Here is a 14,490-nt window from a genome sequence, read left to right on the forward strand (position 1 = left end):
TGCACGGTTAGCCGGATCAGCTTTTGTCTCTGTTATTGAAAGAACTCTTGTAAAGTTGGCCTCGAATCCCAGTGTTGGAAATGTTTACTTATGGACTGTTTGATCATTAATTCGTGAAAGAGAAGCAGTGCCCTATGACCAGGAAATCACACACCTTTTAATATGCCAGGGCCTCTTTAACAAATCAAGAACTTCCAGAGTCACCCAGATAGGAAGTTAGCATTTAGATCACTGGTTTCTTCAGAAACTCACAGGATGAGTTATCATTCCTGTGATTTATATTTCTGGGCTTCTCACATATCCCTGTCGTATAGCCAGATGTGACTTGATGCTCATAATAATAAAGGCAAGCAGACAACTTTTTCTGTTCGTTTATTTGCCCTGGGAAAAAACATGTCTTGATGGGACCCCAGAATGGTACCAAAATGAACATGGTGGAACGTCAGGATGCCAAGGCAGAATTTATTAATAGAAGGCTGGCTGTTTATGTGTTCAGTGAAGTAGATCCCTCTTAGAAATAGTGAAAAAACCCTGCACAGTATATTGCCATAACTTAGCAATACAATAATGAGAATACATTTAAATTTAAGAAACTCAGGAATTTGGTAGGATTATAAAATTGAAAAACACAGCAAATATCAGGAATATGTCAATCACAGTTCATTTTTTTTAACAGCAATGTAAATCAAGGAAAGCTAAAATACATTTTTATAAGCTAGCAGGCTGAAGACTGTATAGAACACATGCCCGCATTCAATCCATGCATACATATATAAATATATACATACACGATGTATATATACGATGTATATGCAAATAAAATCTTGATTATCCTACTTTGGATACTTCTCTTTTTGAGTAAATTTATGAACTTTTGCTTGGCCTGAAGTTTAGCCCATCACGTGTCCAAATTTTCAGGTATATAAACATAACAACCATTTAATACCCAAACAAGTGCACTTCACTGAATTTCTAGTTCAGGGTAAATACCTTTCTGTCAAGGACTGTGAGTCAGAAATTCGTAACACTTAGATGGGAAGTTAGGATACCTGGATTTTAATAAATCTTCCTGGGGTCTTGGTTTGCTCATCATAAGATGATTTTGATGCAGGGCTAAGGGCGCCAAATGAATATCTTTTTATTGGGGATGCCGTGCAAATGCAGTCTAGCCCCATTCTTTATGCACAGTAGATTCCCTATACATGTGTTCTGCATTGATACTGAAACCTGACTGGGAACAACTTGTCCTGTTTGGCAATAATCCTAAATGACAGAAAATCTGTGACATTGCTGAATGGCTCTAAGCACCCATTGAATATTTATACAGGTACTATTACTATCAAAGACAGTATCTACTTCATAAAGTTGTTATGAGGACTGAGTTAATAAACGCAACATACTTAGAATAGTCTGGCATACTGTGAGCATTCCAGTTGCAGCAATGGTGATGACAGTTGCTCCTACCACCATTACTATATGCCAGGCTCTGGGCTAGAATAAAAATTAAAACAGACACGGTCTCCGCCTTGTTGAGTTTATCATGTAGTGTCTGATCATAAACTCCAGCACCTACAGGCCAGTCAGGGCACTCACAGTGTGAGAAGTGGGTTCGGGACTGTGGTGCCTGGAGACCCCAGGCCTGGCTGGAGCGGGCAGGGTCAGTGTGGCCCAGCAGGTTGTTGCCTTCTGGCAATGAGACTTGTGGTTGCTAAATCTTGCTTTTAAGAGAAGTTAGAAATTTGGGTTATTATGTGAAATCTCCCAGCTTACAAGCACGGACAGTGAATGTCAATTTAAAAACGATTGCTTATGGGCTACAGACAACTGCTGTCTGAATGGTTCCTGGAAGTGCTATTTTACAACTTCTGTACGTGCCAGCTGTTACAGCCCAAATTCTCCACGTTTTGGGGGGCAGCTCATACCAGCTGTGGGCAAAGATCACTTGTCAGTCAATCTGTAATTTTTGGCTTCTCAATGAAATGCACAGAATTTGTGTTAAGTTGGGAGTCGGCAGGGCAAGACTGAATGTTGGGGACTATCTCTTTAGTGACCACAGAGGCAGAGGCACGAAACGGGCTGGTGAGGAAGACGGCTGCGGCCAAGTGACAAGGAGTTAAGACAATTACCTTTTGCCAGAGAACACAAGGACACTGTAGAGCACAGATAGGTGAAGAGTTTAACACAATTTATTTTATGCTTAAATAATCGACTAGGTCATCCAGTGTATGGTTTCTCATACATATGTCATTAGAGCTATGTGTCAATAAATGCTGATTTTATATGAATATAATCAACAAATTAAAGAATTTCACCAAAACCCAAATAAAAATGCCCTTTAAAACACAGCAGCCTTATTAACCTAATATGACATGGCTAGAATGGTTACAAATGATTGGCTTACTGAAAGGTGTCTACATCTTACAGCCAGTACACGATACAGGAATAAGTTTACAGCGTGCTGCCATTCTACTAGCTAAGAATTTCTGTGCAGTCCACTGAAAATACCCCTGACAGGGGCCTCTTATGAGCACCATCCACCTCTAAAGCGGCAAGCATTACCCTTTTAAGCACTACCAGCACCCCCCTCCCCCTAAAGCAACTACCGTATAGGTTATTTTTTTTTCATTTTTAGGTCATTTCATTGAAAAATTGGCAATAGCAACAAATATTAGATGAAGGGCTTTGTGTTTACAGATAAAATCTTCTGTGTTGCAGTATACTGTAGTGTTTGCAAAATTGGAAAAGAGTTAATCAAAATAAGGTGATACACATGCATCAAAATATTAGTATTCTGAAGAAAAATTTTTTTCACAGAACTACAGAATTCCTCATTTTGGGAATTATTTAAATTTGCAGCAGATTTTAAAGATTTGTTTTTTTAAAATCAAGCTAGCAGTTTTGCGTATACAAACATTATAATTGCTAATATACAAGAATCGGTGAAGATCCCCCTACCCATCACCCCTCCTCCTTCTTTTGGGGTGAAGTCACTTGAGACCCCCGTTATGTTAAATGCATCTGCAATATTCTCTTTGTGTTCTAAGAGGCAGTGCCTTATTGACATTTATTCCATTTTTCTGTTAGAATTTATACAGTGTTATTATTTACAGCAAAACTATAGATGTTTTAAAAAAGAAACAAATAGTGTTTATACCCTGACAGTTTGGGTCCAAGAAAAATAAGGCGAGCTGTTGTGGATTTAGTAATTTTAGTGTTTCTCCATGATTTGATCATTCCATCTCCTTCTGTCTCTTCTGGCGGCAGGAATTTCTTCCTTTTGTAAATGACACCAAATTACTTGAGATAAACTGGTAACAGCATGGCTTCTCGTATATACACTGCATTGCTAATTGCACACGTGCCAATCCTGGGAATGAAAGTGAATTTTCATGCTCTGTAAATTGGCTCATGCTAAATTAAAATGTGGGTGGTTTTCTTTTCCTTTTTTTCCTTTGTGCATAAAAAAAAAATCATGCCATTAATGTGTGGAAGCAGCAAACACACACACCCTTCTCCGTAAATTTTTACTTCCTGCTGACTTATCTTCCATGAATTTCTCAATACTGGCAATAAAAACAGTATGATCCTGTGGACAGAGAAACAATAGGTGGTGAGTTTAGCTTTTTTTTTTTCCCTCTTCCTTTTATTTATTTTAAAGAACTTGCAAAATCTTCCTTGCCATTCAGCAGAAATGCCTCAGAGAATGGGGGCCCTCGACTTCCTAACGGGGTGGTTTAACATACTTTTGACTGAGGGGATTTGCTAGATGCCTCAGAGAACAAAGCCCTGAAGTGTGCTAGAAAGCTCTTGGAAGGCAATGACCTTCTCTGGGTGACCCTGTCCCCTCCACAGAACATTGTTTCCCATATTAGGGGTTTCAGGGATGGAGTCAGAAAGACCCTCTTCTAGTTCTGAAGTCTCTGATGCTCAGGTCACTCATTCAGGTACTGGGGAAAGCCATTTGCAGACCTCTGGGCCTCAGTCTTATCTGTGAAGTAAGGAGGCCGACAAAGGTGCTCTGAGATTTCCATCAAAATGTCTTGGGTTTTCAAGGGCACACTGGGTCAGGGATATGGAGTCAGGATGGAGCATCTCGGTCATGCCTCTATGTTGTATAATAAGCCTCTCACCCTGCAAAATGCAGCCTTTCAAAAAGGGAGAACAGTGTCCTTACTTCATTTACTATGAAATTGCTTTTCCATATGCAAATTCAAATTAAAGACTCTCTTCTGCCATTGCAAAGAATACCTTCCCTTCTCCTGCCTCATGTCAGTCATGACAGGATAAATCAATTCTATTTGAGCTTTTTTATGGAGACTCCACTAAGAACATCTTGCCTTACTGGATAATACCTGCATAAAGTATCAGTGTTTTACAGCCAGTCTTAATAAGTCAAAATAAATTAACATCCTTTGGCAGAGGTTTTCACTCTTGTGCAGTATTGTTCTTGGTAGGAATTCCTCCTCCATAAAACAAAGTTCTTCCTTTGTATGTCCCTTCCTCCCGATCAGTGTGAAAGGGTGACACCTGAATGCCTGCCCAAGAACAAGACATAGCCCCTAGAGAAAAGGCGAGTCAGGCAAGATGAATTTTGGGAACAACGCTGTTCACTCACATACATGCAACAGACTATTTTTGCAGGTCCAGGAGAACCTTTAGAATTCTGCTTCTGTTGGGGCCTAAAAGTGTTCTCAGTGACCTTGAGGTTGTTTACTTACCCCAGACAAGTTTCTTTCCCTTTAGATGGATCACCCAGGCTACCTTGGCTTCTGTAAACATGTTAGTACAGCACTTCCTCTGTCTGCCCCACCATGGTCCTGCCTTCCTTTTTTGTATTAAAAGTGGCACGGACCTCCGTGCCCCAGCTCACTAAAGCTTGGAGCCAAGAATATCAAAGTATCAATTCCTTCTGGGGTGATTTCAACACCTGCCCCACTCCCATGACTCTGCAGAGGTTCCAGAGAAGGAAAGTGACTCATTTGGGCAGGCCATGTCCCAGAGAATGTGCAAATCAGAGCAAGAAGATCAGGATTTTCTCACCTCTGCTTTTACCATCTATTCCTAATCTTCCAGGCACCAGGCTTCTCAGATGGTCCTATGATAATGTTACCCTGGTGATCTCACTTTGTTTTCTTAGGGAGAATTCTTAGCAATTTTTCTTTGTAATTGACCCTCCCCCCAACTTTTTACAGCTTAACTGATATATAATTTATATACCATATCATTCATCTATTATATATAGCTTGATAATTTTTAGTAAATGTATATAGATGTGCAGTCATCACTACAGCCCAGTTGAACTTTTTTTGTTTTGCTTCATCTTCCAAAAACCAATCCAGCTTCCCAATTAATCTTTCAATAAGAAGCAAGGTCTTTCTCTTAGCACCTCAATGCAAGCAAACATTATCTTTCTAGAAATAGTGGATATGTTTCTATAATTTAAAAAAACTATTACTTATGCCCATTTATATTCAGGTATAATGTGGGTGATAGTTTAAAAAGTTGGGTGTTACTTCCCCTTATAAATCTCTCGTTCTTGGTCACGCAATCAGGGTGTGTAGGCCCCAACTACATGGGGTGCAGGAAGGTTATTCACTGGGCAAAAGCCTATACCAAGAACAGTGTTGCACAAAAAGCATGAGCATTTTGGCTGACTGGCTGTGGACCTGTTATGAAATATTGACAGTGTATAAACTGTGATGAGATCGCCATCTGATGGAAAGGTGCAAGGGCAGGATCCATCAAGCTGACATTTCAGAAATAGAATTTGGTTCATCTTCTCTTTCTGGGTTTAGATAATGGATCTGAGAGAGAAGCATTTGCATTGAGGAATCTATCTATCCTTGGGTTTTCATGCTTTTCAAACCCAAATGTAGTGGAAAACAAGTCAGGAAACCAATCGTTCCGTTTAGTCATTTCACTATACATTGTTTTAATTTTAAGAAACATTTAAAATATAGAAAAACAGCTATTCATTGGATTCTCATGGTTATATTTCAGGTTATATTTCACAGATGAATGTTGTACTTTCCATATCACATTTTCAAGTCAGGAATATATTTAGGTTAAAACCAACCTTTCCTCTATAGGTTCACATACTGGTGGTATTTAGCCCCTGGCGGCTAGCTAAAAAAAACCCCAACAACAACAACCCCCACCCCCACACACACACCCTTACACCTTTAGCGCTCTGCAGTTCATCCCAATAAACCTTCTCATGCTTAATGCCCATACTCTCCACTGAAAAGCATTGTTTGACAATCTCCACTGGTTCTCAAACTTGGGTACACATTAGAATTATCTGGGGAGATTAAAAAAAATCCCAGTGTCCAGGCCACTTCCCTTACCAGTTACTTAGAATTTCTAGGGGTGGTGCCCAGCATCAAACACTTAAAAAAAAAAAAACCAAAAAACCTCTGTAGATGTTCAGCCAAGATTAAGGGCCAGTAATACGTTCTGGAGCAGCACTTCCCAAAGCTTACAGTGCATACGTGTCACCCAGGGATCTTCAAATGTGGATTCTGATCGAGGAGTCAGGGTGAGCCAAGAGATTCTGTCTTTCTAACAAGACTCCCAGGTGATGCTGATACTGCTGGTCCACAGACCACACTTGGAAGATCTAGACTACATGCCAGTCATCAACCCGTTGGTTTCCAACTTCCTTTTCTTTGCTCATGATTTCATATCCACTTATAATCCCCTGCTGTCATCTTCATTTATCTCTAACTTCTCTTTACTCTTCAAGTGTGTTTCAAATGCCATCTCCTTGAAAGTGTGGTCTATCTTCTCCCTAGTGAGATCCACCTTTACAGCCTCTTTTTTTTTTTTTTAGTATTTATTTATTTATTTGGCTGTACTGGGTCTTAGTTGTGGCATGCAGGATCTTTAGTTGCAGCATGTGGGCTCTACTTCCCTGACCAGAGATCAAACCCAGTCTCCCTGCATTGGGAGCGCAGAGTCTTAGCCGCTGGACCACCAGGGAAGTCCCTGTAGGCTCACTCTTACTCATCTTTAAAGACTTAGCTTTGTTATGTCCTAAGGAAAAGTCTTTTCTGATATGCCTTCCCTATAGCCCACTGAGAACAGAGAATTTGTTGTTCTAGTTCTCTTCCTAACCCACCTCTCTCTTTCCTTTCCTTCTCCTTTTCTCTCTCTCTTCTTCAGGAAGTCATGGGGCTAAAAACATTTTTTCCTAAGCATTAATTCTAACTACTTTATGTAATCATAATAAACTACTGCACCATTTAAAAATAATTCCCAGGGGGCTTCCCTGGTGGCGCAGTGGTTGGAAGTCCGCCTGCCGATGCAGGGGACACGGGTTCATGCCCCGGTCTGGGAGGATCCCACATGCCGCGGAGCGGCTGGGCCCGTGAGCCATGGCTGCTTAGCCTGTGCGTCCAGAGCCTGTGCTCCGCAATGGGAGAGGCCACAACAGTGAGAGGCCCACATACCGCCAAAAACAAAAACAAAAACAAATAAAAATAATTCCCAGTTTGTGTAGATGTGTTCTTCAACTAATACCAATAAGTGGGACTTAATTTTTGTTTGTTCTTTTCTAGTGACTTGTGATTAAAAAAATATCTGAGGTCACAGGGCCAGTTTTAAAAAAAATGAAAAGTAATTACTGGTAAAGTACTGATGTACATGTTGGCTACAGAAGAGAATATAACCCTAATAAAGATGTATAGTTAACTTAGTAGTACAACTAATAATGTTGTTGTTATTAAATGTTTATGATGTGCCAGGCACTGTTCTAAGGTGGAACTCATTTAATCCTAGTAACAGTGAGGTACCATCTCTTCCATTTTACAAATAAGAAAATAGAGCCATACAGCGATTATACTGGTGGCACACTTAGTACATGGGCGAGCCAGAAGTGGAAGTCAAGCCACCTGGCTCTAGACCCCTGCTTTTGGTTAATTAGGGATTTTTTTAAAGGGAAAGAAGAATGAAAAACACTACATAAAAACATTATCTACTTCAGATGAATTCTGGAGGGCAGGGTCCTGAATCTGGAGTGAAGCAACTCAGACCATAGTTCTGACTTCCTGGAAGCAGAATCAGGAGGTCTAGGTTAAAAGCCAAACCTGTCATTTATTAACTATAGCTTCGGCGATTTTGCTCTCTCTCCTTAGTAAAGAGGAATGAGAATACCTATTTTAATGATTTCCCAGGGCTACTGTGAGAAACGGGTCATATGAAATAACTGAAAGTGTTCTGAAGTATAAACCGACGTGACATGCAGAGGACTTCAGTGATGCTGCTGTCCCGACCTCTCCCACTGTTGTGTTCTAGCACACCTGGCGGCTGCTGCTCTATCCACTGGCCTCCTGAATCCAGGCTCTTCGGGTGCTAGTCTCGGCTCTTGTCTCACCTCTCTCTTTTTAAAAAATCTATATCATTTTTAAAGAATTGAAGTAGCGTTGATTTACAGTCTTGTGTCAGTTTCACGTGTATAGCACAGTGATTCAGTTATATATACATATATATTCTTTTTCAGATTCTTTTCCATTACAGGTTATGACAAGCTATTAAGTAGAGTTCCCTGTGCTATGCAGTAGGTCCTTGTTGTTTACCTATTTTATATACAGTGGTGTGTATATGTTCATCCCAAGCTCCTGATTTATCTTCCTGCCCCCGCCTCTTAGCACTACTAATAACAGCTGAATTTACTGAGGGCTTACTACGGGCTTGCTAGTCACTGTTAAGTGACTTACATGGATTCACTCGTTTAATTCTAACAACAGTTCTGTGAGATATGTTACTGTTATCCTAATAGAGGCGAGGAAATTAAGGCACAGAAGTTAAATAAGCTGGCTAAGCTTACACAGCTAGTAAGCGTGTGATTTATGTTCACTCAGGCCACTTCTGTAACCACATTAAGATTGCTAGCCCAGATTTCTCTTCCTCATCACTGACAAATATTTAAGGCACTTCAGATTGACCTACTTCCGTCCCTAATTTTGTTTTCCTTTTCTTACATTCTATATTTTTGTTAGTGATTACACACAGGATCACAACCCTCACTCCCTCTATGGAATTAATCTGGTTGTTATACTTCTGAAATGTCCCTCACATCTGCCCTCTCCTTTCTGTTGTCTCTGCCCAGGATCAGGCCCTCATCCCGTCTCATAACTGGGGTCCTGGTGTTCAAACTCTCCTCACCACTAACTCCCTCTCCTACCACTAGGGTTACCTAAATCCCATCTGACTGTATTATTCTCCTTCGACAACACTTCCAGTGGTACCTTACTGTCTCTGGGATAAAGGCCAAACATCTGAGCATAGCACATATCACACTGCCCAGTCTTAAATCCTACCCTTTCTTCAAAAGCCAGTTCAAATATGCACTTCAAGAAGCTTTGCAAGATCTCCTCCATTGGTGTTTACTACATCTTCCAGTGGGTTCTCCTAGCAATTTGTTTATATCTTTTATTATAGCTCTATATTTTGATTTGTGTTACTTACTATCATGTTTGCCTCTTGGACTAGACTGTACAGTTATATGCCCTCAAGTGAGTGGTGATGCTGGGGATAATGTCTTTTTTTTTTTAATATATTTTTTAAAATTGAAGTAGAGTTGATTAACAATGTTGTGTTAGATTCAGGTGTACAGCAAAGTGATTTAGTTATATATATATATATATATATATATATATATATATATATTCTTCTTCAGATTCTCTTCCCTTGTAGGTTATTACAAAATATTGAGTATAGTTCCCAGTTCTATAGAGTAGGTCCTTGTTGATTATCTATTTTATATATAGTAGTGTGTATATGTCAATCCCAACCTCCTAATTTGTCCGTCCCCCCACTTTGGTGACCATATGCTTGTTTTCTATGTCTGTGAGTCTCTGTCTTGGAAATAAGTTCATTTGTATCTTTTTTTTTTTTTTTTAAGAGTTCACATATAAGCGATATCATATGATATTTATCTTTCTCTGTCTGGCTTCACTTAATATGATGATCTCTAGGTCCATCCATGTTGCTGCAAATGGCATTATTTCATTCTTTTTTTAATGGCTGAGTAATATTAGGATAATGTCTTCAACGCTGGACTCCCCCGACCACTTACACAGTGTGTGTCACAAACTAAGAAGTAAAGGAGCTATAAATGTGCATGGTCAGTTATTTACAAAAGCTTATCAGCTAATCTGCATTATAGGAAAGTTTCTTTCATCCACTGATACTAAACTGCATGGATTAAAATATTTTGGGTAAAACCAAACAAATATACTAGAGGACCAGGGACACAGGGGAAAAATGAGCAAGAACCAGCAAAAACAGTCCTGCATTGGGTTCTAATTTAGAATTATTATACACAGAATATGAGAGAACTACATTTATAATGCATAAAGGAATAAAAGTAAGATTAGAAATATCTTCAGAAAAGACTATGCTATGAAAAAAATTTAAAAAATATATACTAGGGCTTCCCTGGTGGCGCAGTGGTTGAGAGTCTGCCTGCCGATGCAGGGGACAAGGGTTCGTGCCCCGGTCCGGGAAGATCCCACATGCCGCGGAGCGGCTGGGCCCCATGAGCCATGGCCGCTGAGCCTGCGCGTCCGGAGCCTGTGCTCCGCAACGGGAGAGGCCACAACAGTGAGAGGCCCGCGTACCGCAAAAAAATAAAAATAAAAAATATATCTTAGAGGGCTGAGGCTGAATATGATTATAGATTAGAGGAGCTAGAACTGCTTGGAGATCTCTAGGAAGGAAGAGGTCAGAGGCAACCTTTTATAGCTCTCTAATTCCTCTTCAAAATGTTGTTCTTTGGGGCTCGATCCTGAGCCCCTTCTTTGCTCACTTTCACTTTCTCTCTAGGTAATCACACCTATTCTCTGGTGTTCCCTTTCTCTGATATTCAGTATTCACCTCTTTAGCGATAACACTCACATTTTTATACGCCTAGCCCAACCTTTCCTCAAAGCTCCAGACTTGTGTGTCGACAAAAGCCTGAGTGCTTGATATTCTTCTTAAAACCCATCCTGTTTCTTTTTCCACCACCCACCTGCTTACCCTTGAAACCTTGAGTCAAGGCATCATCCTTGACTCAACCCTTTTTCTCCATCCTAACCCCAAGCCATCAGATTCTGTTGACTTTCCTAAAACTGCTGCCCAGGTCCTAGCCCTGCCACCATGGTGGCTTAGTTGGCCTACAGCAATAACCTCCTAGCTCACCTCCTTCAGTTTATTCTTGTTTTCCCTCCAATCCTTCTCTACATAGCTGGTGTGCTTAAAAAAAATAAATACGTAAAACATCTGGTCAGACTCTTGCTTAAAATCTTTCAAAGGCTTCACATTTTTTTAGAATGAAATCCAAATCCCGTATTCTGGCCTGTGATGATGCATGTCTCACTTCATCATGGGCCTGCCTCACCCCCCACCAGCTCATCAGGCTCTGTTACACTAATCTTCTTTCATTTCCTCAAATGTGTTAGGCCTTTTCCCGCCTCAAGGCTCTTGCACACGTTGTACTCTTTGCTGGAGTCTTCTCCTTCTCCCCATTCTTTACGTTGCTGGCACCACCTACGAGGTCTCAGCATACATGTCATGACTTCCGAGGGACTTCCCCCAGCCCCCAAGTCTAAATATGTTCCTGTGTTATTCTTCCATTGGATCTTGGGCTTTGTATTTTTAGCCCTTAAACAATTCATGTTCCATCTCTTTCCCCCTTGCAGGCTGAGAGATGCAGAAGGGCAGGGGCCGTGGAGGTTTTATTCACCACTGTGTATTATTACTAGCCTTTTCACTCTAAACCAGGTGGAAGGTCAAGTCCTTTTTTTTTTTTCCAAACTGTATCCAGCTTTATTAAAGATACTTTCATAAACAATCATGGTATTTCAGGCAGGACATGGGCAGACAATCGTTAACAGTATACAACAACTTTCAAACTCCCTTTTGCAATGGACTACCAAAATCAGAAAGCCACTATAAAACCCCATGAAGTCTTCATGTGATGCTCTGAACAGGGAAAGTTTAGAGTGAGGGTTGACGTTTCACATTTAGTAGGTTGTTTAACAACTTTTCACAAGCCGACCCTGACTTTCAGGAAATGGAAATGAAAATGGCAGAAGTATCAATCTGAAGATCCACAGTCTAAAAAAGGAACCGCTCCTCTTTTGAGGGACGCCATCTCAGTGGTCACACTGGAAAGTCCAGATTGCCTGACATACTGGTAACCAATTTTGAGGTGTCAGGTTCCAACAGGTCTCTGGGTTGAAGGGAGTCAAGTCTAGGCTGAAGGTGGAGAGGGAGAAGAGGACATAAAAACTAATTTTCGTTTCTCCACCCCACGAGGCGTTTGTGCCAAGGTGGCTACTGTGTGTCAACATCAAGGAACCCCTCCTTCCTGGGAACCAAGAGGAAGTCTCTCAAAACCAGACGGGAAAGGTGTTTTTTCCCATGTCAATCCAGCTTCAGAAACAATCTATTAGTGACATGTGCTCTTCCCCCAAAAAACAACAATGAAGTGTTCTGTATGCTAACAACATAGCTTAAAAAAAAAAAAAAAGTAAAACAAAACTCTGCATTTTTATAAAACTTGATAAAAAATAGTATTTCAAACTGTACAGTCACCAGAAGTACACAGTTATCAAAAATGCACACTTCACTTGGCATCTCCAGCACCCTCAGCTTTCTGTGCCTGGTCTGTTTTGGCATCTCCGTTTTCTGCAGGGTTATTCCCATCCTCGCCAGCATCAGCTTTTCCCTTTTTCCCTTTGGGTACCTTCTCTCCCTTCTTTGCAGGGGCCTTTTTAGGCTTGGGCTCTGGCTTTGGAGGAGCAGGTTTAGCAGATACCCTTGCAGATCTTCTCTGTGGTTCATCCTTCACCTTGGTCTTATCTCCTTTAGCATCCCCTTCAGCCTTTCTCTTGGGCATGGTGGCAACGGCGGCGGGACGTAGGCGCTGGACACGGGGATGCAGTGGCGCGCGGCTTTGGCCAGTCCAGGGGTTGCTCTCGCCTCTTCTTCACACTGCTCGCCAAGTCCTTTTTTGAAGGCATGAATGAAATGAGTCAACTTTTTGGCCTCAGATAAAGTGTTTCCCCCGGTAAGCCTCGTGCTGTTGCTGCTGCTCTTGGCTTCCATGTGGCTGTGAGATCCTGAGCATTTCCCTAAAAGAGGTTTACAGTACAGCTGTTCCAGTCTTTTCCAACGTGTGTCTGGGGTACCTCCGTTGTCACAGCCTCACTAATCAGCTCTCTAATGGTATTTTTGAAGGTTATGGCTATGAAGTTTTGCTTTATTTAAAAAAAAATCAAAAAACTGAGTATTTTTACTGTGTATTGTATGAAGAAATTTACTACAGTTTGCCTTTGTACATACATTTGATTCAAAATTTGCTTTTAGGTTTCTGATAATCATCAAGTACTATTCAACTATTAATATGAGTAATAGTTAAGAGCTAGGCTCTGGTTAAGTTAAAATTTTATTATTTTGCCCATTAACTATAGGACCTTGGGTAAGTCATTTAATTCTTCTAAACTTCAGTTTCCTTGTTTATTAAAAAAGAGATAATCGTACTTATGTTATAGCATTGTTTTGGGGACTATATGTGGTAATGTATGTAATGATCTTACCTAGTACCTGGCATACAATAATCTTTTATAGAATATGACTATTATTATTATTATTCATAACTAATTTTAGAAAGACAGCTTTGTGGAATCGGACACTAGGTAAAATGTCAGTAATCTTGAGGCCAAGTCCTAGTTCTTCCAGTCACAGCTGTTTGAAAGAAGAAATGTCAGATGACCTCTCCGAGACATAGTATCCTCATCTGTAAAAGGTAGCAATCAAAATTGGTCTCCTCGGGCCTCCCTGGTGGCGCAATGGTTGGGAGTCCGCCTGCCGATGCAGGGGATACGGGTTCGTGCCCCGGTCTGGGAGGATCCCATATGCCGCGGAGCGGCTGGGCCCGTGAGCCATGGCTGCTGGGCCTGCGCGTCCGGAGCCTGTGCTCCGCAACGGGAGAGGCCACAGCAGTGAGAGGCCCACATACCGCAAAAAAAAAAAAAAAAAAAAAAGAAAAAAAAAAAAAAATTGGTCTCCTCTTCCTGGAGGCTTGTTTGAAGGATTAAATAAGACAAAAATGTAAATGCATTTTATAAACTATAAATCACTATATATTATGTATAAATTTTATACTTATTTTAAGCCATCAGCTTTTCCCTTACATTAAAAATAGGATGGCTGTGACTCAGTATTAAAGAAAAGCAGGTATAGGGTTCAGATAGCTCAAAATTCAACTGGTTACAAAATGCAGAATAAAAATTTTGATGTTACCATCTGAGACTCAGTGAAATTGGGTCACATTCCATGTGCTTGGTTGTTCTGTTATTTAAAAAAAAAAAAAAAAAAGCCAGCAGGGCCATAAGAACTTTCAATATACTTGCAAATTGATTTTTCCAGAGCACACATTTCAGTGTCCTGGAATTCCAGGCAGTCTTCTTGGACTCATTTCCTAAATCCACTTATGAAAGG

At 40.6% G+C, this 14,490-nt stretch overlaps 2 protein-coding genes across 6 annotated transcripts in view; both read right to left on the reverse strand.

Annotated features, from left to right (window-relative positions):
- Positions 1-2,173: 2,173 nt before the first annotated feature.
- ANK3 (ankyrin 3) overlaps positions 2,174-14,490 on the reverse strand; it is a 514,823-nt gene continuing 502,506 nt past the window's right edge. For all 5 annotated transcript variants that reach the window (XM_081254083.1, XM_081254082.1, XM_081254084.1 and 2 more), the window contains one exon: positions 2,174-3,586. The gene's annotated coding sequence lies outside the window, so the exon portion shown is untranslated. The remainder of the gene's footprint in view (positions 3,587-14,490) is intronic.
- Positions 11,783-13,004, reverse strand: LOC308615313 (non-histone chromosomal protein HMG-17-like). Its single transcript, XM_081230628.1, has one exon. It carries the CDS (start codon positions 12,884-12,886, stop codon positions 12,614-12,616), a length of 273 nt encoding a protein of 90 aa, XP_081086754.1. The 5' UTR covers positions 12,887-13,004; the 3' UTR covers positions 11,783-12,613.

The sequence above is a fragment of the Mesoplodon bidens genome (genome assembly GCF_964165515.1).
Source record: "Mesoplodon bidens genome assembly, chromosome: 1".
NCBI lineage: Eukaryota > Metazoa > Chordata > Mammalia > Artiodactyla > Ziphiidae > Mesoplodon > Mesoplodon bidens.

Excerpts from the sequence above, each read along its gene's own strand:
- LOC308615313 (XM_081230628.1), bottom strand. The coding sequence starts at position 12,886 with ATGCCCAAGAGAAAGGCTGAAGGGGATGCTAAAGGAGATAAGACCAAG.